General features: G+C 45.2%; 1 protein-coding gene across 1 annotated transcript in view; it reads right to left on the bottom strand.

The window, feature by feature from the left end:
• Window positions 1–642: 642 nt before the first annotated feature.
• Window positions 643–25476, bottom strand: part of MTHFD1 (methylenetetrahydrofolate dehydrogenase, cyclohydrolase and formyltetrahydrofolate synthetase 1) — a 152139-nt gene continuing 127305 nt past the window's right edge. Inside the window, exons 25-28 of the mRNA XM_033951846.1 lie at window positions 22427–22534; window positions 18628–18780; window positions 995–1110; window positions 643–857 (exon numbers count right to left, since the gene is read on the bottom strand). Coding sequence (XP_033807737.1) covers window positions 1021–1110; window positions 18628–18780; window positions 22427–22534 — 351 coding nt within the window. The 3' untranslated portion in view covers window positions 643–857; window positions 995–1020. The remainder of the gene's footprint in view (window positions 858–994; window positions 1111–18627; window positions 18781–22426; window positions 22535–25476) is intronic.

The raw sequence follows: 25476 nt of genomic DNA, 5'->3' as shown, positions 1-25476 counted from the left end.
TAGTCATTTATGGTTCATATGTGTCAACATGTATGTATAGCACAGGACAAATACCAGCATTTACACATGTTCCTGCTACTTAAAGAACTATTCCCAAATTGTACAGGTAACCCAAAAACAGCTGAATGAGAAAAACAAATTATAGGATCTGCTGTGAAAGGAAATGGTCTATAGAGCAGAGAGGCTGTGAGATGATGTGCAATATTCCTCATCAGTATTGCTAACCAAGCATCACATAACAATGAAACACAATAACCAGCAACACCGTGCAGACTCTTCACCCTGTGACCTCAATGCAAGCTCATTACCAATGAATAAATGGGAGGAGAGCAGGTGCTTTTTCTGAAAAGAGAGGAAAGTGTGATATTAGGAGACAAAAAAAAAGCTTTAAAAAAGGGGAGAAATGAATTGATTTTAGATTCTGTCTATTCAGTAGAAAGGATGCCCAGAGACCCAGAATCCATCTTTAAATGCATATTTCTGTTATATCTGCATTTCAGAATTATAAGCCCCAGAGGAAGAGAGAGCTAGAATAGGAAAAAAAATGATCCTTTACTTTGAGAAGTGTTATATAGTTAACTAATCAATGGAAAACATCATCACTCCAGAATTACATGAAGAGTTAAGAACTGCACTACGATGAAAAATTATAGTTTTATTTCTCATAATTCCTTACTCACATAATACCATTTTAAATTAGGTTTTGATTTAAACCCTTCTCCTCCCCCAAGGAAAGTCATGTTTTGAATTCTTTCCAAGAATATAAATGCTCTTTATAATGAAGTCACGTATTTTTCAAACTGATTAATTTAAGATCAGATCTTCTTCTAATTACTCATCAGCTAATCTTCTGGAAGCTGAAAAGACAAATTAAGAATTATTAAAAAATATATAACGTTACTGAGCAACAAGACTGAAGATTGATGAGGAGTACAAGACAGCTTCTAGGCAGGCTGAAGAGTACGGTATAGTTGGAGTGTAAGTGCCACTGTACCTCTAGAGGGCGCCAGACAGCTTGAATCAGAACAATCCATTCACCTGCTCCGACACTGGGTCTAGGTCAATGTCGTAGAAACAAGGACGGGTAGGAAGCCCGGGCATTGTGCTCATCTGCAGAAAGGAAGGAAAAGAGTATTAAAGATACAACAGATGTACCAGACCAGATCCTGAAAGGATTGGAACAAGTTTAACATGAATCGACTCTTTAGTCTTTCAAAAAGTACAAAGACTAGAAGACACCCCATGAAGTAACATAACAGAACATAGAAAACAAATAAGAGAAAATGTTTTTTCACTCAACATATTTTGATATAACAGAAAACCAGAAGCAGTGGGTGTTGAATATAAGAACATAAGAATAGCCTTACTGGGTCAGACCAATGGTCCCTCAAGCCCAGTAGCCCGTTCTCATGGTGGCCAATCCAGGTCACTAGGTTCCTAGCCAAAACCCAAGGAGTAGCAATATTCCATGCTACCAATCAAGGGCAAGCAGTGGCTTCCCCCATGTCTCTCTCAATAACAGACTATGGACTTTTCCTCCAGGAACTTGTCCAAACCTTTCTTAAAACCAGCTACGCAATCTGCTCTTACCACCACCCTGGCAATGCGTTCCAGAGCTTACCTACTCTCTGAGTGAAAAAATATTTCTTATTGGTTTTAAAAGTATTTCTCTGCAACTTCATCGAGTGTCACCTAGTCTTTGTAATTTTCGACGGAGTGAAAATCAATCCACTTGTACCCATTCTACTCTATTCAGGATTTTGTAGACTTCAATCATATCTCCCCTAAGCCGAACTTAGGAGTTACCCTCCTAGGTCAGACTAAAGGTATCAGGTCACAAGTACCAACTATTACTGCACTTATTACACTCTACAGCTCTTAAAGGACAGTAAGTGCAAAACTTCACCGTTTTAGAAAAATCCCTGTGCAAAGATCTGTGGGTTATGCTTAATGTCATAACTAGTGAAGCTAGCTGAGATGGTGGCTCTTCATATTAAAAAGCTAGTCATGCCCGGCATTCTCCCTCGAGCCATGACATGCCATCGCAATTCTCTTTGCAAAGCCGTGGCTGACCTGGCAGCCTGATCCTTCATGCCTCCCACGGGTGTTTACCTCTTCTGGCTGGCTCTCTCCTCCCAGTGGCACTTCTCTTCGTGAAACAATGGCCACTCGTTCCTGCACGTGGCTGACCTGAAGTCTTCCCTCTGACGTGAGGGTCAGCAGCAAGCTGTGTGATGGAACTAGCGGCTAAGGCTTCTCGAAGAGAAGTGCCACTGGAAGGAGAGAGCAGACCAGAGAAGGTAAACACTCGAGGTAGGCACAAAGGGTCAGGCTGCCGGGTCATCCGCGAGTGGCAGCTTTACAAGGAGAGATGAGAGGAGGGAGCAATGGGAGGAGGTAAACACCAGCGGGAGGCACGGATTTGGGATGCAGAATGGAGGGAAAGATGACGAGGGGCTCGTTGGGACACAGAAGGAAGGGAAGGAGCACAAACGATGGAAGGAAGGAAGAAAGGAGAGAGGGAGCATGAACTTGGGACATAGGATAGAATAATGGAGGGAGTGAGGGAAAGAGATGCTGAGGTGGGGAGGGAATAGAGAGGGAGAATTGTTGGGCATGGGTGTCTGAGTGAGAGGGAAAGAGATGATGCACATGGGGAAATGAAGAAAGGTGAATTTTTGTGCATAGGGAGGGAGAAAGAAATACTGGACATGGTGGTGGGAGAGGTGTGAGGTACAGATGCATGGGGAAGAGAGAGAGATGAGAGGGAGAAAAGTTGGATGTGGTGGAGGAGAGGGAACAGTGAGACGGATAAAGAACAAAAGTAAGTGTAAACCAATCTTTTCTTTCTATTTAAACTACAGTACTTTGTTTTGAGGACTGTTTCTTTAATGTTTTTATAGACTGTACTGTAGAGGATCCAAGTTACATACAAATTCAACTTAAGAATGGTTTAAAAAAAATGGAACTCATTTTTAACCCGGGGACTTGCCTGGATCAGCTTTTAGGAAGGAAAAATCTTTTGCTATAAAGAGAGCAGCCAACTATACTCACAGAGTCAGACCACCGAGATCAGCCAATCAATCCTATTCTACCTGCCATCCCTCTTTTACCACAAGACATCATTATCTCAAAGCAAAATGTATGTGCCATTTTTGCAAGAAATGAGTACACTGCTATAAGATTACCCTAATGCCAAACTGCTGTTCTGATACTTTACCAGGTTATTGTTAAAGAATTGAAATTCAATATATCATTGGTCATTTTATTTATTTATTTAATTATTTTTTAATGTTATAAAAATATAACCAAGGTGAGAACTACCGACATTCAGCAAACCAACGTGATATGAAAGTCTACCGCGTGGTTTCTTTACGGAGACAACCGTATCCACCAAAGTCAAACCAAGACCACCTCCATCCCCCCTCCCCTCCCCTGCACTCCAGTGTCAAAAATTCAAAAGAGCACTTCGAGCTCCATGGGACAAACTGTCCTAAACCAGAGCCCAAATAGCCCTGAATTTTCTCCAGCGACCAGGACCACATTGTTTGACATCCAAATACTCAAATTTCAACAAAGTGAACATTTCATTTGTCCACATTGTAACGGTAGGCACCTCAGCCTGCCGCCAGAGCAGAAGAATACATTTCTTGGCCAACAAAATCATTGGTCATTTATAACCAGCCAACTTCAACTTCTTGTTTCCTGTTGCACATTCAACGCTTTGGGCCCGACTCTCAAAAACCTGTGTCCAGATGGCAGGTAGTGGTAGGTATCCTACCATCATCTGGCAGCCAATCGGAACGCACATTAAAAAAAAACCTGGCACTGGTCTTGCTTCTCAATGACTAGTGCTCCACCCATGTCCATTGGTAGGGCTGGTTCAACCATTGGACCAGGTGAGGATCTGGCCCAGTGTACTGGAGATACAGGGCACCAAAATCCACAGACTGAGGTCACTGCCTCCGCTTCACCTGATCCAAAGCTTTCTCTCAGTCCAACATTTCTCCCATTCTCTCTCCAGCCTCTAGTCCGGCATTGTTCCCTCCCCACCAAACATTACCTTGCTTGCTGGTAGCAACGGCATACACAGCAGGCTGCTTTCAGCCAGCCCTCGGTCTTCTGCCATTTGCCTCTGGGACGCAGCAGAGGGAAGACCCAGGGCTGGCTAAAAGCAGTCTGTTGTTTCTACCAGCAAGTAAGGTAATGTTTAGAGAGCCAGGGGAGAAAGAGGAGGTAGCAATGCTGGACTAGGGGTTCAAGAGAAAAGGGGAGAAATATTGGCCCCGGTGGGGGGGGACACACACCATCAAAGTTGGCTCAGGACGCCATAACCCTTTCAACTGGGTCTGCATTGGTGAAGTATGTGCCATCAAATCTTGGTGTGCTTTATGCAGGCAGAAAATTAGAATACCATTTCTGTGTCCTCCTGCCACCTAAAACACGGAGACTAACTAACCCAAGAGAAAGCTGCACAGATAGACTGCAAAGATGGCTGAAAACCAATATTAAAACAAAATTGCTGCCCAAAACAGGTGAAAGTCTAATATGATTATTACATTTTTACAACTATGTTAAATGAAAACATTTTCTATTAAAACACATTCTAAAAATACGGCTAATATTTCTGTTTTTATATGTTACAATAATACCAAGTATCCCTGCCACTTTCTTCAGAAGGACAAGACTCTTATTGTGAAACTAACATGCTGTAATTTCAATATATGCAAATCACTAGGTTCACTTCAGTATTCTATTTACTCTCCCAGGCCAATTAAAATAGCCATATTCCGGAAAATTCTATAAAATCTACCAGCTGTGTTGCGGTTGGTAACTGCTGTCTATAGGTCTATTTTCTGATCCCTGGGGACCATTTGCTCTCAGTGTCTTTTCTGTACCCTGAACTGGTTTCAGCCAGAGGTTCTGATTTAACAGTGGCAGCAAAATAAATGTCTGAAAGCCAACTTTAAAAAGAGCAAACCTTCTCTTCTTATCTGAAAATGCTCTTTGTGATTTCAGCTTGTTGAACTTCTCATAAAATAATACTCATATACCTCTGGCAACACAGAAGAACTGGTCTGACCACTGTCTAGTGCAGTGCTTCACAAACCTTTTTCCAAAATGACTCCACTTTAATACATAATACTTAATGTGATCCCAGAAGATAATGAAAACAATAGCAGAACTCCACATCTTCCTCTACTCCAACATTAAATGCTTTTCTCATAACATAAGAATAGCCATACTGGGTCAGACCAATGGTCCATCTAGCCCAGTATCCTGCTTCCACAGTTGTCAATGCAGGCCAAAAAGTACCTGGCAAAAATCCAAATAGTAGCAACATTTCATGCTACCGATCCCCATGGCTTAACCCATGTCTGTTTCAACAGAAGACTATGGACTTTTCCTCCAGGAATTTGTCCAAACATTTTTTTAAACCAGCTACGTTAATTGGTTTTAAAAGTATTTCCCTGTAACTTCATCAAGTGTTTTTGTAATATTTAATGAAGTGAAGTAAAAAAAAAAAAAATAAATAATATATATATATATATATATATATATATCCTGAGTGGAATAGAGCGGACACAAGTGGATCGAGATATATATAGAAAGATGACGGCAGAAAAAGGTTATAGCCCATCAAGTCTGCCCACTCTATTGACCCATCCCCTTAAGTCTATGCCCTAATGACCCAATTCCTTAACTCGACCCTCATAGGGATCCCACATTTATTCTTAAAGTCTGGCACGCTGCTAGCCTCGATCACCTGCACTGGAAGCTTGTTCCAATGATCAACCACTCTCTCCGTGAAGAAATACTTTCTGGCGTCGCCATGAAATTTCCCGCCCCTGAGTTTGAGCGAATGCCCTCTTGTGGCCGAGGGTCCTTTGAGAAAGAAAATATCATCTTCCACCTCGACATGTCCCGTGATGTACTTAAATGTCTCAATCATGTCTCCCCTCTCCCTACGTTCTTCGAGAGTGTAGAGCTGCAATTTGTTCAGTCTCTCTTCGTACGAGAGACCCTTGAGTCCCGAGATCATCCTGGTGGCCATCCGCTGAACCGATTCAATTCTGCGCACGTCTTTACGGTAATGTGGCCTCCAGAATTGCACACAGTATTCCAGATGAGGTCTCACCATGGCCCTATACAATGGCATTATGACTTCAGGCTTCCGGCTGATGAAGCTTCTATTGATACAACTCATCATCTGCCTTGCCTTAGATGAAGCCTTCTCCACTTGATTGGCAGTTTTCATGTCCGCACTGATGATTACTCCTAAATCTCGTTCTGCTGAAGTCCTAGTTAAAGTTTCTCCATTCAAGGAGTACGTCCTGCATGGATTTCCGCTTCCGAGGTGCATGACCTTGCATTTCTTAGCGTTGAAGCCTAGCTGCCAGGCTGAGGACCAACTTTCCAATGTCTTCAAAGTCTAAAAATCCTGAGTGGAATAGACCAGGATCCACTTGTGTCCATTCAATTCCACTCAGGATTTTGAAGACTTCAATCACATCTCCTCTCAGCCGTCTCTTTTCCAAGCAGAAGAGCCCTAACCGCTTTAGCCTTTCTTCATATGAGATGAGTTCCATCCCCTTTATCATCTTTGTCGCTCTTCTTTGAACCTTTTCTAATTCCGTTATATCTTTTTTGAGATATGGTGACCAGAATTGAACACAATACTCAAGGTGAGGTCGCACCATGGAACGGTATAGAGCAATGTCTCGCAAGCTTTTCCAGCCGGCGGCACACTAAATGCAGTGCCCTGGCTAGAAGGCACCCAGAAGTCGATGTGGTGACATCACATGCATGCATGATGTCATCATGTCAATGCCCACACATGCGTGGAGGCCAGTCTTGCTGCGATCCCGACATTACAGCCACCCGGGAGTTGCTGTCAGAAGAGGAGAGTCAGGAGGAGAGTCGACACGAGAGGCACATCCTGTAGGCAGGCAGCCAGCGTGAATGACTCTCCTCCTTGCCAGTGTGTCGCAGCACATCAGAAATCTCAGGAGGCACACAATTTGCGATACACTGGTATAGAGCATTATAACATTCTTAAGTCTTATTTGCCATCCCTTTTCTAAAAATTCCTATCAACTTGTTTCCGTTTTTGTCTACAAGGCCACCCAGATCTTTTTCTTGGCTGCTGACACCCAAGGTGGACCCTAGCATCAGGTAACTAAGATTTGGGTTATTCTTCCCAATGTGTATCACTTTACATTTGTCCACATTAAATTTCATCTGCCACTTGGATGCCCAATCTTCCAATTTCCTAAGGTCTGCCTGCAATTTTTCACAATCCACATGCATTTTAACAACTTTAAATTTGCAGATGACACTAAACTGTTCAATCACCTCACACGTCGTTCTAATTTCCAGACCATTTATAAATATGTTAAATAGCACCGGTCCCAATACAAATCCTTGCGGCACACCACTATTTACCCACCTCCATTGAAAAAAATGGCCATTTAACCCTACCGATAACCAATTTTTAATCCAAAACTGAACACTGGCTCCTGTCCCGCAACTCTTAATTTTTGCAGGAGCCTCTTATGAAGAACTTTGCCAAACGCTTTCTGAAACTCTACATCACTACATCAACCGGCTTACCTTTATCCACATGTTTATTCATACCTCCAAAGTCAAGCAAATTGGTGAGGCAAGACATCCCCCTTGCATGAACCCATGCTGACTACATCCCGTTAAATCATATTTGTCTAAATGTTCCACAATTTTATTTTTTATAATGGTTTCCACTATTTTCACCCAGCACTGAAGTCAGACAAGAGGGAAAGGATTCTCTTTCACCAATGACCACTTTCTGTGGCGCTTCTGAACTTCACCTTAACAACAGTTGAACTGTCTCATATGATCCAGAAGTTCTTCGATAGGAGCAGCTGTTCAGGACTACACCTTCCTTCATCTGAACAATTTCCCGTTTCTCTCTCCCACTGATTAAAGAAGCTACAGATTCCTGCAAGCTAGGATGCCAGTGCTACCCACAAACTTTGTGCCCATCTATCCCCCTCTTTTCAAAAACATGCAACTTTCTGTGGTCTGGGACAGAACTTGTTCTGTCCAGAACCTTCTCATATGATTACGCCCTGCCTTTCGTTCATGCTCTAAATCGGTGTTTCTCAACTCGGTCCTGGAGTGTCCCCTTGCTGGTACTTCAGGATATCCACAATGAACATTCATAAACTTGATTTGCATACGCTGCCTCCATTATACGCAAATTTATTTCATGGATATTCACTTTAGATATCCTGAAAAACCTGACTGGCGAGGGGGTACACCAGGACTGAGTTGAGAAACGCTGCTCTAAATCACCCACTTTTGTCATCTCTTGTCATTGCCATGCTAGTACTACAGCACTGTAAACAAATTAAATTGTAAAACGCAGTTTTAAAAAGGAAGCAGCATATGGATGTGATCTCATTCACGCATTAGTCATAGACTCCCCTCTGCCAAGATCTGAAAATAGCTTCTGTATTTTTCTGATTTACCCTCAGATACAGGGTAACTTTTTTTTGGAATCGGAGCCCACTTTTTCAGTGAATGATTCGATAGCGCCCCCCCCCTTGGGTAAATTATATTGTACATACTTCCCGTCAGCATCTGCTTCCCTCTCTCTCCCCTCCTCACTTCCCTTCAGCGTCTGCTACCCTACCCCCCCTCTCCCTCCCCCTCTCCCTCCACTTTCCTTCAGCGCCACTCAACCTCTTCCCCGCAATGGGCCACCTTCCTCCCTTCCCCTCTCCTTCACAAGCGCTCTTTATAGTTTTCTCTCTCTCAGGTGTCCAGACGCGGCAATGTTCTCACCAAGTGCCACGCGACTGCCCTAAAAGCTTCTCCTCTGACGCACGTCCTGTTTCCACCTGGGCGGCTTGCATCAGAGAAGGTTTGGGGCAGTGCTGCCATCAGTGGCCATTGGATTCGGCAATTGCTCAAGGGGGTGGCGGCGGCTGGTCCTCAACATGACTTGGACACAAAATACCCCCCTTAGACTTCTCAGTGCCCACCAGTGGACTGTAGCGCCCCCGTTGGGAACCACTGCTGTACACGTTGATACTAAAACTCAGCTGTACCAGTCATCAACGTGTAATCCTGCTTCAAAACCCCTGACTTGAAGTAAAACGACTCTCTGCCAGGGGTCTAGCGGAGCAGTAAGGGGTGGGGGAAGTGCCACCCCAGACGCTGTCATAGTGGGGGCACCTCTCTGCCCCCCCTCGCCTTGTGCATGCTTTCACTCCCCTCCCCCCTGTACCTCAAGCTTTTTGCTGGAACAAGCAGCAGCTCCAACCTGCTGCTTGCTATGCTCGCAAGCTATGCTATGCTATGCAAGCAGCGCTTCCCCTGACATTATTTCCGGGTCCCGCAACTTTGACAAAGTTTATCTTCCCCGGCATGAGCACCATCTCAAATTTGCTGCCAGCGTCGGCTCTCCCTCTGATGTCATTTCCTCTGGTGAAATGACACCAGAGGAAGAGCCGACACTGGCAGTAAGTTTAAGATGCTGCCCGCACCATGGAAGATAAACAGGTAAAGGGGAAGGGAAGAGGCAGCCATTCGGAAAGCAGTGCGGGGCCGAGCAGGAGAGCATAAAGCTTGCTCCTGACGGCCGCGCTGCTGATTTGTTTCGCTGCTGGCCAGGAAAAAGAGAAAGGCTGCCGCACCAGGCAGAGATGGAACGAAGCCAGCTAGAGCTTTTGGAGAGATATAAAAAGGTACGGGGGCTTGCCTGGAGCTGGCTGGCCTGGGGCTGGTTGACTTGCCTGGAGCTGGCTGGTTGGCTGGCTTGGGGCTGGCTGGCTGACTGGTTGGCCTGGAGATGGCTGGCTTGCCTGGGGCTGGCTGGTTGGCCTGGAGCTGGCTGGCTTGCCTGGGGCTGGCTGGTTGGCCTGGAGCGGGCTGGCTGGCTGACCGGCCTGGAGCTGGCTGGTTAGCCTGGAACTGGCTGGCTGGCCTGGGGTTGGCTGGCTGGGGGCAGGCTGGCTTATTGCTGCCTACCATTAGATGTGCTCACCACTAGATGTGCCCTGTACCCTTTCCCGGCCTACCACTAGACCACCAGAGGAGGGACAGGGTACACCATTTGGTTCAGAATTTTTTTTTTCTTGGTTTTTCCTTCGCTAGAGGTGGGTGTGTCTTATGGTCAGGTGCGTCTTATGGAGCAAAAAATATGGTAATACCATTATTTTCTGATTAGAAATCCTCTATGTTCATCCCACGCTTTTTTAAACTTTGTTTTATTTCCATCTCCACCACCTCCCTCTGGAGCACATTCCAGGCATCTCTGTAAAGAAAAATTTCCTTATATAACTCTTGAGTCTATCACCCCTCAACCTCAAATCATGTCCTCTGGTTTTACTATTTTCCTGAATCATATCTCCCCTACCCCTCCTTTCATCTAGGGTATACATATTCAGGGCTTCTAGTCTCTCCTCATAAAACTTTTGGCACAAATCTCCTACCATTTTCTTTTCCTCCTCTGGACTACTTCAAGTCTTATGTCCTTTGCCAGATCTGGTCTCCAAAACTAAACACAATACTCCAGAATCTATGCTGTATTATTAACCAGGTTAGGACCATTTTAGCTTTCTACTTGTGTAAGTGGGTGGCATGTCACCCTTTGAAATGGTCTCTGTTATACTATATAGCACAGTTACTTACCGTAACAGGTGTTATCCAGGGACAGCAGGCAGATATTCTTGACTGATGGGTGACGGCACCGACGGAGCCCCGGTACGGACAATTTTAGAGTGATTGCACTCTAAGAACTTGGAAAGTTCTAGCAGGCCGCACCGCGCACACGCGAGTGCCTTCCCGCCCGACAGAGGTGTGCGGTCCCCAGTTAGGATAAGCCAGCTAAGAAGCCAACCCAGGGAGGTGGGATGGACGCAAGAATATCTGCCTGCTGTCCCTGGATAACACCTGTTACGGTAAGTAACTGTGCTTTATCCTAGGACAAGCAGGCAGCATATTCTTGACTGATGGGTGACCTCCAAGCTAACAAAAAGAGGGATGGAGGGAAGGTTGGCCATTAGGAAAACAAATTTTGCAAAACAGATTGGCCGAAGTGTCCATCCCGTCTGGAGAATGCATCCAGACAATAATGAGATGTAAAAGTATGAACTGAGGACCAAGTAGCAGCCTTGCAGATTTCCTCAATAGGAGTGGAACGGAGGAAAGCCACAGATGCCGCCATAGCTCGAACCCTGTGGGCCGTGACAGAACCTTCCAGTGTCAGTCCGGACTGAGCATAACAGAATGAAATGCACGCTGCAAGCCAATTTGACAACGTACGTTTAGAAACAGGACGTCCCAATTTATTCGGATCAAAGGACAGAAAGAGTTGTGGAGCTGATCTGTGGGGCTTAGTACGGTCTAAATAGTAAGCTAAAGCCCGCTTACAGTCCAAAGTATGCAGAGCCTGTTCTCCAGAATGAGAGTGAGGTTTCGGGAAGAAGACAGGCAGAACAATGGATTGGTTGAGATGGAATTCAGAGACAACCTTAGGGAGAAACTTTGGATGTGTACGCAGAACCACCTTGTCATGGTGAAAGACTGTAAAAGGTGGATCCGCCACTAGTGCATGTAGCTCACTAACCCTCCTGGCAGAGGTAAGAGCAATAAGGAAGACCACTTTCCAAGTGAGAAACTTGAAAGGAGCCGTAGCCAAAGGTTCAAACGGAGGCTTCATTAAGGCGGAGAGAACCACATTGAGATCCCAGACTACAGGAGGAGCTTTAATAGGTGGCTTCACATTGAAAAGACCCCGCATGAATCTGGATACCAAAGGATGAGCAGAAAGAATTTTCCCATGAACTGGCTCATGAAACGCAGCAATAGCACTGAGGTGGACTCTGATGGAAGTAGACTTGAGGCCAGAGTCAGACAAAGAAAGAAGATAATCCAACAAGGTCTCCACTGCAAGGGAAGTAGGATCATGATGATGAAGAAGACACCAGGAAGAAAACCGTGTCCACTTGTGATGGTAACATTGCAGAGTGGCCGGTTTCCTAGAAGCATTCAGGATAGAACGAACGGGCTGAGACAGAAGAGAATCAGTTGAAGTCAACCCGAGAGATACCAAGCTGTCAGGTGCAGAGACTGGAGGTTGGGATGCAGAAGGGTCTCCTGATGCTGTGTGAGCAGAGAAGGAAACAGAGGAAGAAGAAAAGGCTCCCTGGAACTGAGTTGAAGTAGAAGGGAGAACCAATGTTGCCTGGGCCACCGTGGAGCGATGAGAATCATGGTGGCGTGTTCCCTCTTGAGCTTGAACAAGGTTCGTAACATGAGAGGCAGAGGAGGGAAAGCATACAGGAACAGATTTGACCAATCCAGAAGAAATGCATCCGCTGCCAGACGGTGAGGAGAGTAGAGTCTGGAGCAGAAGAGGGGCAGCTGATGATTGTGAGGAGCTGCAAAGAGGTTTACCTGAGGAGTGCCCCATTGAGCGAAAATGGACTGGAGAGTCAAGGGATCGAGAGTCCATTCGTGGGGCTGGAGAATTCTGCTGAGATTGTCCGCCAAGGAATTCTGCTGTCCCTGAATGTAGATAGCTTTCAGGAATAATTGGTGATCTGTCGCCCAAGTCCAAATCTTCTGGGCTTCCTGGCACAAGAGGCGAGAGCCTGTCCCACCCTGTTTGTTGATGTAATACATCGCAACTTGATTGTCTGTGCACAGTAATAGAACTTGAGGAAAGAGGAGATGTTGGAAAGCCTTGAGGGCATAAAACATCGCTCTGAGTTCCAGGAAATTGATGTGATGCTTCTTTTCCTGTGCTGTCCAAAGGCCCTGGGTTTGGAACTCGTTCAAATGAGCTCCCCATGCATAAGGGGAGGCGTCGGTGGTGATGACTAGTCATTGAGGAGGTAAATGGAACAGAAGACCTCTGGAGAGATTTGAGGATATCAACCACCATTGTAGAGATTGACGAAGAGATGATGTCACAAATATGTGCCGTGAGCACGGATCCGTCGATTGGGACCACTGGGTAGCCAGGGTCCACTGAGGGGTTCGCAGGTGAAGTCGTGCGAAGGGTGTGACATGAACTGTCGAAGCCATGTGACCCAAGGGTATCATCATTTGCTTGGCAGAGATAGAATGTTGTGGAAGCACCTGCTGACAGAGATATTGAAGAGCCTGAAGGCGGTTGGACGGCAGGAACGCTCTCATGAGGACTGTGTCCAGAATCGCTCCTACGAATTGAAGTCTCTGAGTGGGGATGAGATGGGATTTGGGTAGATTGATCTCGAACCCCAGAAGTTGTAAAAACAGGATGGTTTGGTTGGTTGCAAGGAGTACTGTCTGGGATGAAGTGGCCTTGATTAACCAGTCGTCCAGTTAAGGAAAGACCTGAAGATGGTGGGAGCGGAGAAAAGCAGCCACAACAATCAGACATTTGGTGAACACTCTTGGAGAGGAGGCAAGACCGAAGGGTAGCACCTTGTATTGGTAGTGACAGTGGTTGATCATGAAGCGGAGGTACTGCCTGGAGGCCAGATTGACCGGTATGTGAGTGTATGCCTCTTTGAGATCGAGGGAGCATAGCCAGTCGCCTTGAGTGAGAAGAGGATAAAGAGTGGCCAAAGAGAGCATTCTGAATTTTTCTTTGACCAAGCATTTGTTGAGATTGCGAAAATCTAGAATGGGTTTGAGATCTCCTGTTTTTTTGGGGACCAGAAAATAACAGTAGTAGTTTCCATGCCCCTTCTGAGAGAACTTGCTCTATGGCGTTTAGAAGAAGGAGGGATTGAACCTCTTGGAGAAGAAGGGCGGATTGAGGAGTGTTCAAAGCAGACTCTTTTGGCAGACTTTGGGAAGGAAGAGTCTGAAAGCTGAGGGAGTAGCCATGGCGGATGATGTTGAGGACCCATTGGTCTGAGGTGATGATCTCCCAACGGCTGAGGAAAAAGGTAAGATGGCCACCTATAGGTTGAGGCAGGTGGGCAGATGGCTGAAAACTGGCTATGCCCTGGAGAACTAAGTCAAAAGGGCTGAGTAGATTTTTGCTGTGGAGGTGGTTTCGCAGGTTGCTGCTGTGGTGGCCTAGGGGTTTGTCGCTGTTGCTGAAGTTGATGCCTAGGTTGTTGGGGAGCAGATGGCAAGGGGCGAGCCACATAACGGCGTTGATAGGCCGATTGTTGTCTGAAAGGCTAGGCAGGTGGAGTCTTCTTCTTTGTTTTCAGAAGAATATCCCATCGAGTCTCATGGGCGGAGAGCTTTTGGGTGGTAGATTCCATGGATTCACCAAAGAGTTCATCCCCCAGGCATGGAGCATTAGCCAGTCGATCTTGATGGTTGACATCAAGCTCCGACACTCTGAGCCAAGCAAGGCGACGCATGGCCACAGATATGGCCGTTGCTCGGGTGGTAAGTTCAAATGTGTCATAAATTGATCGAACCAAAAATTTGCGTAGCTGGAAGAGAGAGGACGAGCACTGGTGAAAGGCCTGTCGTTTGTGATCAGGGAGGTACTTTTCAAAGGAAGCCATGGTGGTGAGAAGATGCTTGAGGTAAAAAGAAAAGTGAAAAGCATAATTACCAGATCTGTTAGCTAACATGGCATTCTGGTATAATCTTTTACCAAACTTATCCATGGCTTTACCCTCTCTGCCAGGAGGGACAGAAGCGTACACACTAGCTCCCGCAGACTTTTTAAGCGTAGATTCCACTAGAAGAGATTCATGTGGAAGCTGTGGCTTATCAAATCCAGGTATAGGTATCACTTTATACAGAGAATCCAATTTACGAGGGGCTCCTGGGATGGTTAAAGGAGTCTCCAGATTCTTATAAAAGGTTTCCCTCAAGATATCATGGAGGGGTAATTTGAGAAATTCCTTTGGAGGCTGGTCAAAGTCCAGTGCATCAAGGAACGCTTTGGATTTTTTAGACTCAGCCTCCAAAGGAATAGAAAGAGATTCACACATGTCCTTCAGAAAGGAAGTGAAAGATGTAGAATCTGGTCTAGAGGATGGATCAGGAACAGCAGGATTATCATCATCCGATGAACACTCACCCTCAGAAAGAAAAGGCTCTTCGGAGTCACCCCACAGATCAGGATCCCTAATGTGGGAGCTACTGTCTCGCGACTCCGGTGTGGAGGGTTCCAGGTGTCGGGATTTGCGTGCCGACTTACCTGACCTCATAGACACGGGTACCGGTTAAGGGCTGCATCGGTGCCGAAGTCTGAACAGCCTGGTGTTGAGCTCTCGGTTCCGGTGCGAGGACTGGCATGGAGACCGACGAAGCAGAATGGAGCGGTACCGACAAGGTGGACGTGGACAATAGAGGCTGCTCCACCGTCGGTACCGGTGGCTCAGACCGGACCGGGACCGGAAGGCTCGGTGTCAATAGTGCGGGAAGGAGCTGTTGTAACTGCTCCTTGAGTTGCACCTGCAGGATGGCAGCAATTTGCTCATCCAGCAAAGGCACCGATACCGCTTTTTTCTTCTGCGGTACCTGCGGTGCCGCTCGACGCTCCGAAGAGGAACCCGAGGTCGAGGGGCTGACCTCAATCGGAGCGGAGCGCTTCCGCGGGCGCCTCGAGGTCGGCAGGACTGGGCTCGCTGCTACTGAGACCGGAGGACGCTCCAGCGGGGAAGGCTTCTTAGCCGGCTTACCTGAGGGATGTGACGCCGGCGCGGTGTCGACGAGGTGGGTGCCGACTGAGACGGGGCCGATGTCGGTGTCGCAGGATCAGACATATCGGCACCAAATAATAACCGTTGTTGGATTTGACGGTTTTTCAAAGTTCTCTTTTTTAAAGTGGCACAGCGGGTGCAGGTGGACGCCCGATGGTCAGGACCCAGACACTGTAAGCACCAATTATGCGGGTCGGTGAGAGAATTGGGCCGTGCGCACCGCTGGCACTTCTTAAACCCGGGTTGGGGGGGCATGAACGTAAAAACGGCTTCTGCCAAATCGAAGGCCGAGGCCTCGATGGTGGCAACAGGCCCCGCCGGGGCGAACCGAAAAAAATGAAAGTTGTTTTTTTTTTTTAAAACAAGAAAGAATAAAATAGAAACAGGAAAAAAATATTTCCAAACAGGTTTACGCGAGCGAGAAGGAGAGAAAAAAATCTTTTCAACAGCCGTTGTAAAGGCGCGTCTTCTTAGCTCCGCGGAAACTAAGAAACTGGGGACCGCGCGCCTCCGTCAGGTGGAAGGCACTCGCGCTTGCGTGGTGTGGCCTGCTAGAACTTTCCAAGTTCTTAGAGTGCAATCACTCTAAAATTGTCCGTACCGGGGCTCCGTCGGTGCCGTCACCCATCAGTCAAGAATATGCTGCCTGCTTGTCCTGGGATAAGACATTATATAAATATCTACTGTTTGTACTCAGCCACAGAGTCGATCTCAAGCATAACGTTGAGGACAGTTTTGGATCTAAAAATGAACACACATGCTGTGATTGGAGCCTCACGAGACTGCCGCTGGAAGTCTCAACAACTATTTCTATCAATGACAGGGTATATGCAGGAGCGAGTAGGAACAATCTTGCCCCAGCACTGTCGCTAGACCATCAGGGAAACAAGGCAAGCCTGGGGTCTTTCCTCTGGGTCTGGGAGGGGGGTTGGTGGTACCTGTTTAGGGAGGAAGGGGGAATTCTGCTTTTTCTTGTCAGGGGAGGGGGCGGAATGTACTGAAGGTATTTTTATTAACAATTATTAAAACCAAAGAAAAAAAATTAATGTCCAATCATTGGTGGGGAAAATCTCCTGGTTTGGGGGGAGGGGAGGTGCTGGGCTGGGTTGATGACCCCCGAAGCAATCCGGATAATTGGACATCCAGATAATTGAAGTTTGGATAATCGGCATTCCACTGTACTGCCTTAAGGTCTTGTATTCCTTTTAAATTTTAAAATTTCACTTCTAAATCTTCAGAATCTCACCAGGATCGAGGGTAGGAAAAGCCTCAGAGTATCATTTGGAGTCACACAGAGAATTTCTCCAAACTCCTTTTTGTTTCTTTCATCGGCATAAAAACCTACCCTCTGGCACCGTGATTTTTAACTTATCACCAAACCAATTTCTTAAATTATAACTGGGCAAAGTTCAAACCATTGTACTATTCTTATTCCAATACTTGCTGTGATCCCATCTCCAGAACTTTTTTTTTCTTTTTCTGTTTTTAAACATTTACATACTCTGAGGCTTTTCCTACCCTCAGTCCTGGTGAGATTCTGAAGTCTTAGAAGTGAAATTTTAAAATTTAAAAGGAATATCAGACCTGAAGGCAGTATTAGCTTCTGAAGGAGTGGTTAAAAAAGTATATTATTATTTTTATTATTCTTTATTTGGTTTTGACATCAAATACATAATGCAAACATATGAACAATCAAGTAATATAACATACTGCACTCTAGTCTAACAAATAATATAAATCTGTTTAAGCCCCCCACCATCCTAACCCTCCCCCGCCCCTCCTGGATATATTATTTTAGTAGGTGTTTTGCTCCAGTGTTATGTAACTTTTCCCCTCCTCCCCATTCATCATCACGGTCGTGTTTGTCTGTATATGTTTAATATGTTTTCCCTATACTCTTTAATACACTATTAACTAGTTCTTATTCTTCTATTTTAAATTTTTATTGTTAACCGGTCAGATATTTGCTTTATGATCGGGATATGAAAAACTAATAAACTTGAAACTTGAATATACATGAATGGTTTTTGACCTACTACCTAGTATTTGGTTCCACACATGCTGTGACCCATATATGTCGAGGCTTCCCTCCAGCCCTTCCTCCCTCCCTGTGCTAGTGACCTCTCTCACTCCCTTCCATCTCCAGAGTTCAAAAATTGCTCCCTTTTTCTCCCTTTACCAGCCTGCTCAGCTTCTCACTTCCCCACCCCTCTTGCTGTGTACTTTCAAATGGATTTTCTAGAGCTGCAGCAGTGCAGTGATCCTGCTCCAGAGCACTCTGATCCATTCTACCCCCCCTCTGGCTCAATTTCCTGTTTCTGCATGGATGGAATGGATCAGAGCGTGCTCCGGAGCAAGCCAAGGGCAGCCTAGGAGCATTACTGCATTGCTGCTACTCTGTTTGAAAGTACACAGTAGGGGCGGGGGAATGATTCATTTTTGTTTTAGTGCTACAGGTGTGTTAATGATCGAAACATTCAAGGTATTGAAAGGGATAGACTTAGTAGATAAGGACAGGTTGTTCACCCTCTCCAAGGATGAGAGAACGAGAGGGCACTCTCTAAAGTTAAAAGGGGATAGATTCCGTATAAACGTAAGAAAGTTCTTCTTCACTCAGAGAGTGGTAGAAAGCTGGAACGCTCTTCCAGAGGCTGTTATAGGGGGAAACACCCTCCAAGGATTCAAGACAAAGTTAGACAAGTTCCTGCTGAAAAAGAACGTGCCCTGGTAGGGCTAGTCTCAGTTAGGGTGCTGGTCTTTGACCAGAGGGCCACCGCGTGAGCGGACTGCTGGGCATGATGGACCACTGGTCTGACCCAGCAGTGGCAATTCTTATGTTCTTAACCTGTAAATAAGATGACCCTATGGTTTTTTTCCCAGGCATTTATTGGCTCAAATTTGACTTATAACTGGGTATATATGGTGCATCGAAGTAGGAAAGACACTACTGTGAATAGCTTAACACACTCACCGTTCCAACAAGTGGGTAGAGAAACCCTGCCCCCACACTGGCACGGATGTCACGGATTGGAAGGATGAATCCTGTGGGCACCCCTTTTTTCTCTGGGTTATGGGACAGCGACAGGTGAGTTTTAGCCATGCAGATTGGCAGGTTTCCAAAGCCCTGAAAACAAAGAATATCACACTCAAAGAATGACACCACCGCCTTGACCGGTTTTCTCACCATCAGCTTGGCTCTTAGCATTTCTGGGGGTGAACCGACAATCCCTATCATCGCTGTTCCTTTCCCTCTCAATCTACTTTGGATGTACATTTGTTTCCAAATTCCATCCTTTCTCCCTGCAGCCATTTTAAATAGCCTGAAAATCTCAAACACTAGAACTGCAGCTCAAGTTTTTATTAGGCTTTCTTAGTCTCACATTCGCTATTGCGAATGCTTCCAGAGGACCCGTTTAGACATTTGCAATTTTGACACTGTGGTTAGAGTATAGCTGAGAAAGGCAACAGTGACAGGATCACTCCTGCCTGTCTATAACCACCAGATTACAAGAGATTGTAAGAGTCTGGGGTGGGGTGCTATTTGACGCATTATTTTTTTGTGTAATGCAATTGGAAGTACTTGCATAGTAGCCTATATGGCAAATAGCGTGTTCCAGATAAATGCTTTTGAAAATTTTGAACATCATGTTACCATTTATTGTTCTGTGTTTATTTATGCAGTTTATTAAAAAAAATTGATACAACCTAAATATCAGGCCCTCGTTTATTTATTTAGAAAAACTTACCTGGAGTTATCTATTAATTTAATTAGTTTAATTCTGGTTTATTTTAAATGGTCTATATTTCTTTACTAGATTAAGAAAGTATTAAGAGGTGCAGATTTACTTTAACTTAAATACAGGAAAAAAAAAAAAAATCACACTTCATTTAATCAAACACATGATGTACAAAACCTTTAGTCAACATCTTGATAATGTAATGGGTTAGTAAACCTTATCCTTTGTAAATCTAGAAATGAGACTGGAGAACTATATTAAACCAACTTTATGTTCAAATCTGTTTTTATTGTGAGTGAAGATCAAAAATATAACCAATAGAATCCAGAATAAACAACAAGTATTCAACAAGTCACAACAGTGAAAAGAAAATGCAACCCATCCGTACCCACCCAAGCCTGCCCCATCAAAGCAAACCCCCCCATCCCACTCATGAGATCAGTATTGAAGGCGACCAGAAGGTCTCAGACACAGCAGAGGCCCAGACTCTTGTGGCTCCTGGGTCATCTAAAAGGTTTGTCTAAACCCCCCCCCCCCAAAAAAAAAAAAAAAAAAGTGATTGCAGTATCTGGTCCCGAGTTAGAGCTAGTATTCAAAATGAGGCTGCACCCTCGCGGGGATAAAGAATTTAAATAAGCACCCCAAACGATCAAAAAGTGACTATGTCTGTGCGGGTGGCCCATCGCCTCGCGGGCCTCTCACAGGGCCAAATTATGCACCAAAGATCTCCATCCCCAAAAGGACTGCGGTTCGGACACAGTCCAAGATTGTAAAATACATTTACGATCAAGAAAACACAACTTATGACACCAGAGAATTGCAATTCTGTCTGCATGTCAGTTTGGTTCAGGATACAGCAAGGGAAGTTTGTGTCCGGGGCAGAGACTCTTGCCATCGCTATGCCATGCATTGCCCAATGCTCCCTTGATGTATCCTTTTTTTTTGCCCTCCCCACTCACCTCTTCAAATTTTCGCCAGCCATGAGCAGCATCTCTTACCCTCTGCTCGCGCCAGCCTCATCCTTCTATGTGACGTCACTTCCTGCTCCCCGTGAACAGGAAGTGAAATCAGAGGGAGGGATGAAGCTGGTATGAGCAGCAGGCAAGAGATGCTGCTCACAGCTGGAAAAGATTTGAAGAGATATGTAGGGAGCAGGGGAAAAGAGGAGAGGTACCAGGGCGGTCTGCTCTCCTTCCTTTACTACACCAGTGGATGTAGAATCACACCTACTCTTTTTTCTTATATGGCGTCTTACCTTCCAACTAGGGTTACCAGATTTTGCTTATGTAAAATCCAGACCCATAGACACGCCCCCCAGGCCTGTCCAGTTCTACCCAAACCCGCCCCATTACACCCACACCACGCCCCAGCCTTGCCCCCTCAGCCTGTTGTTGTTGGTCGGTCATCCATGTGTGTGACGTCACTGAATTTGCATCCTCGCAAAGAGCATTTTAGATCCTGGTTCGGTTACAGAAGTTAGATAGCTCTAAATCTAATAGATGCTGGCACTGTCATCTTGAAGCTGGGACATTAGATCATTTATTATTCTATTGTCCATTCATTCTTGCTTTTTGGAAATCAATATGTGGTCAAATAAATAATTTGTTAGAAAATCCAGTGGCATTATCCTATGACACTGTATTGTTTGGCATGTCAATGAGGGCTAAAAGCCAAATATCCTCTAATAATAACAGGCTTCTGCTCATAATGACAGGGGTTGCCATCCAACAGATTACGAATAACTGGAAAAATTGGAAGAGGCTGAATTACAGCTTTTGGTGGAACTCTTTATGCCACATATTCAAGATGGAAAGGATAATTGCTACACAGCGAGGAAATTTTAAAAGCTTTCAGGTTATTTGGGAGCCATTAAGAAAATATTGCAAAGATTGAAAGTATTATATAGAATAAACATAAATTTTTTTTCCCATTGGTTCATATACGTCCAGGATGGGGGGGGGGGAATGGTAATATTTTATGATTTCTTTTATTTATGAAAAACTATAGGATATAAGGGAGGGGGATTGTTCGATATAGTTTAGAATTTGATGATATATTAAGTGTGATTTAAGTATAAATGATTGTATTATATGTCACACTTACTGGGAGCTTTAAAAATGAATAATGTAATGTAATGTAATGTAATGTAATTTATTTCTTATATACCGCTACATCCGTTAGGTTCTAAGCGGTTTACAGAAAATATACATTAAGATTAGAAATAAGAAAGGTACTTGAAAAATTCCCTTACTGTCCCGAAGGCTCACAATCTAACTAAAGTACCTGGAGGGTAATAACGATTAATATAACAAGTTATGGGGAGGGGGAAATGGTTGTTTTATGTATTAATTGTGTATTTAAAGCGCCTTCTTTGTAGTGTTTATATCTAAATTAATTATATGAAAATCAATAAAGATTAATACATGAAAAGCCGTCCGGACATACCCTCTAAAAAGATCACATGTCTGGGTAAATCCAGACATCTAGTAACCCTACTTGCAACTCATTCAACAATGTGCCATATAGCTATTATCTATCAAACAATACATACATAAAAAAGCGTTTTATTTTCGCATAGCAACAACCTGTGGAAGAGTTACATTAGTTACCAGAAGACACAATAAATCTAAAACCCAAATCCAAAGTCATGCTGACCATTAGTACTCGAGCCGCGCTCTAAATATATATTTCTGAGGTCTTAGCCATCATGCAGTTTAAAATAATATTTTGCACCAATGCAACATGGCTTCTCCTGAAAGAATAGGCCAATGCAGGTGATAGCATCAGTTGATGTGCACAAAAGCTAAGGTGGAAGAGCAAGTGTTAGCGCTGGCCCTGGCCTCGGTTTCAAAAACTGGGAGAGCTGGATAGTTCACCTCCAAAAGCACGTCAGGAGGTTCTTTGTAACCTGAACATAGTTTGGTTCACTACGAGACAAAGCTATACTGTTAAAGCACTGTTTCAGACCATACTTGAATGGGTGCTGCTCACTTACACAGCCAGTCTTAATGAGTGAAGAGATTGCAGGACTACCTGTTTGGTGTAAAGTTCAACTTTCTGCTGGGCTTCTGGAAGAAGTTCCACATCGTCTGCTCCATAGATCTTTTGTGCAATAATTCTAATCTTCTCCACGATAGGAAGCTGGAAGATAAATCACACTAGGATTGCAACTGCAAGATCACAGTTCAAGATACCAGGATACTCTAAACCTGAATCCTCTGCAGGCTGCCTTAACTTCAACTGAACCAGAGCTACTACACAAAGATGAGTTTTATGAGCTATACAAGCCCTATAGGGATGTAACTTTTGTGCAACAGAGGCTTATGAACTAATCTCTGACTAAGCCTGAACTAAATCTGTCATGGCTGCATACCTGCTTCCTACATCTGCATTCAGCCCTGCCATCACCATGGACACCGGCATACCAAGTAGTGTATTGAAAGGGGAAGACAACAGATTTATGGGACACCAGAATGCCATAATACCCTTTAGTGGTGCCAGTACCATCAGCATTGGCGTCTGAATCAACAAGGACCAGAGAGTTCTCTTAGCCTGTTTTCTTTCACCTGGGCAGGAGGAATGTGTGATCTGATTGGGCCAAAACTGTGGACCCTATTACAGTGGCCAATTAAAACTGTGTGATCCCGGAGGTGCAAAACAACGATGGACCTATGGAGAGTCTACCCAGGTTGTGACCTCAAATGATGGTTGTGTGACCCCAATTTGGGGCCCCAATCCACAGTTTGGGAAGCTCTACTTTAGGGACTACAGTTTGCAAATGGATTATAGCTAAGGCCTGTACTATCGTCCACCTGGGCAAAACGAAACTACTGATGAAGAAATGGAAGCCGAGATGAAACGGGAATGCAAAACGGTAGGTTAGGTGAGAAACTAACGGCATGGGTCAATGATTAGCTGAGTGGAAGACTTCAGAGGGTGGTGGTCAATGGCACCCTATCTAAGACATCGGAGGTGACTAGCGGAGTGCCGCAGTGCTCAGTCCTGGGACCATCCCTTTTTAACATATTCATAAGGGACTTGACCCGAGGGCTTCAGGGAAAAGTAGCGCTGTTTGCCGACGCCGCCAAACTGTGTAATACAGTAGGTGAAAGCGATCTCACGGATGTTATGGTGCAGGATCTGATCAAGTTGGAAAACTGGTCCTCAACATTGCAGCTGGGCTTCAACGCAAAGAAGTGTAAGGTGATGCATCTCAGCAGCAGAAATCCATGCAGAACATACACCTTGAATGGAGAAACACTAGCTAAGACCTCAGAAGAACGGGACTTAGGAGTAATCATCAGTGCAGACATGAAGGCTGCCAAACAAGTAGAGAAGGCCTCATCCAAAGCAAGGCGGATGATGGGATGTTTCAATAGAAGCTTCGTCAGCCATAAACCTGAAGTCATAATGCCACTGTACAGAACCATGGTGAGACCTCATCTGGAGTACTGTGTGCAATTCTGGAGGCCACATTACCGTAAAGATGTACTTCGAGCTGAGTCAGTCCAGCGAATTGTCACTAGGATGGTCTCCGGACTCAAGGGTCTCTCATACGAGGAAAGACTGGGCAAGTTACAGCTCTACTCTCTAGAGGAGCGCAGGGAGAGGGGTGACATGATTGAGACATTTAAGTATGTCACAGGTCGTGTCGAGGTGGAAAACGACATATTCTTTCCTAAGGGACCTTCAGTCACAAGGGGGCACCCGCTCAAACTCAGAGGAGGGAGATTTGGTGGTGACACCAGGAAGTATTTCTTTACAGAAAGGGTGGTGGATCACTGGAACAAACTACCGGTGCAGGTGATCAAGGCCACTAGCGCAGTGTTCTTCAACCACCGGTCCATGGACCAGTGCCGGTCCACAGAAATTTCCTGCCGGTCCACAGGGCCAGCACGTGCATCAGGCCCAAAACAGTGTTCTTCAACCACTGGTCCACGGTGCGATCGATGCGGCGTTATCTGCGAGCCAGCTCCCTCTTCCTATCTGATTCAGTGCACAAAGCCAAGAGCAATGGCTCCTACGGGCATTCTGCGCCTGAACCGGAAGCCTTCTTTCTGACGTTGCAACTTCAGAGGGAAGGCTTCCAGATGAGGCAAGGTATGTGCAAGGTGCAATTAGTACATTATTGGGGCGGGGTCTGGGATGGAGGGCGGGGTCTGGCCCACGACTTAGCCCAGTGTTCTTCAACCGCCGGTCCACGGACCGATGCCGGTCCACAGAATAGTTCTTTTAATTCTGCCGGTCCATAGGTGTAAAAAGGTTGAAAAACACTGCACTAGCGTGCTTGACTTTAAGAATAAATGGAAATCCACGTGGGATCTCTACGTGGGTCGAGCAGCACTCTGACTTAATGGGGTGGGACAATAGAGTGGGCAGACTTGATGGGCTATAGCCCTTTTCTGCCGTCATCTTTCTATGTTTCTAACACGATCATTATGGGAGACTTCAACTATCCCGGAATAGACTGGAGTCTTGGAAACTCAAAATGTGCTAGGGAGACCGGATTCCTGGAGGCTATACAGGACTGCTTCATGGATCAGCTTGTCAGAGAACCGATGAGAGGAAATGCCACTCTGGATCTAATCCTTAATGGGCTAAGAGGACCTGCAAAGGATGTGGAAGTAGTGGGACCGTTGGGAAACAGCGATCATAACATGATCAAGTTCAAAGACCACAGCGACAACTTTTAACTTCAAGAAAGGAAACTATGAAGCAATGAGGGTAATGGTAAGGAAGAAACTCAGGAACAACACAAAGAAATGGCAGACTGTAGAGCAAGCCTGGTCTTTATTCAAGGACACGGTAAGTGAGGCGCAAAATCGGTATATCCCCAGATTCAGAAAAGGGTGCAAAAAGAGCCGAACAAAAGACCCGGCGTGGATAACTAAAGAAGTGAAGAAACCGATAGGGGATAAGAAGAATTCATTCAAGAAATGGAAAAAGGGCAAAACCGAGGAGAACTGGAAAGATCACAGGAAGTATCAAAAAGAATGTCACCTCGTGGTTAGAAAAGCAAAAAGAGAATATGAAAAGAGGCTAGTCAGGGAAGCACGAAATTTCAAACCGTTCTTCAGATATGT

This window comes from Geotrypetes seraphini, chromosome 7, assembly GCF_902459505.1.
Source record: "Geotrypetes seraphini chromosome 7, aGeoSer1.1, whole genome shotgun sequence".
Classification (NCBI taxonomy): domain Eukaryota; kingdom Metazoa; phylum Chordata; class Amphibia; order Gymnophiona; family Dermophiidae; genus Geotrypetes; species Geotrypetes seraphini.
This window is presented reverse-complemented; position numbering and strand designations above follow the sequence as displayed.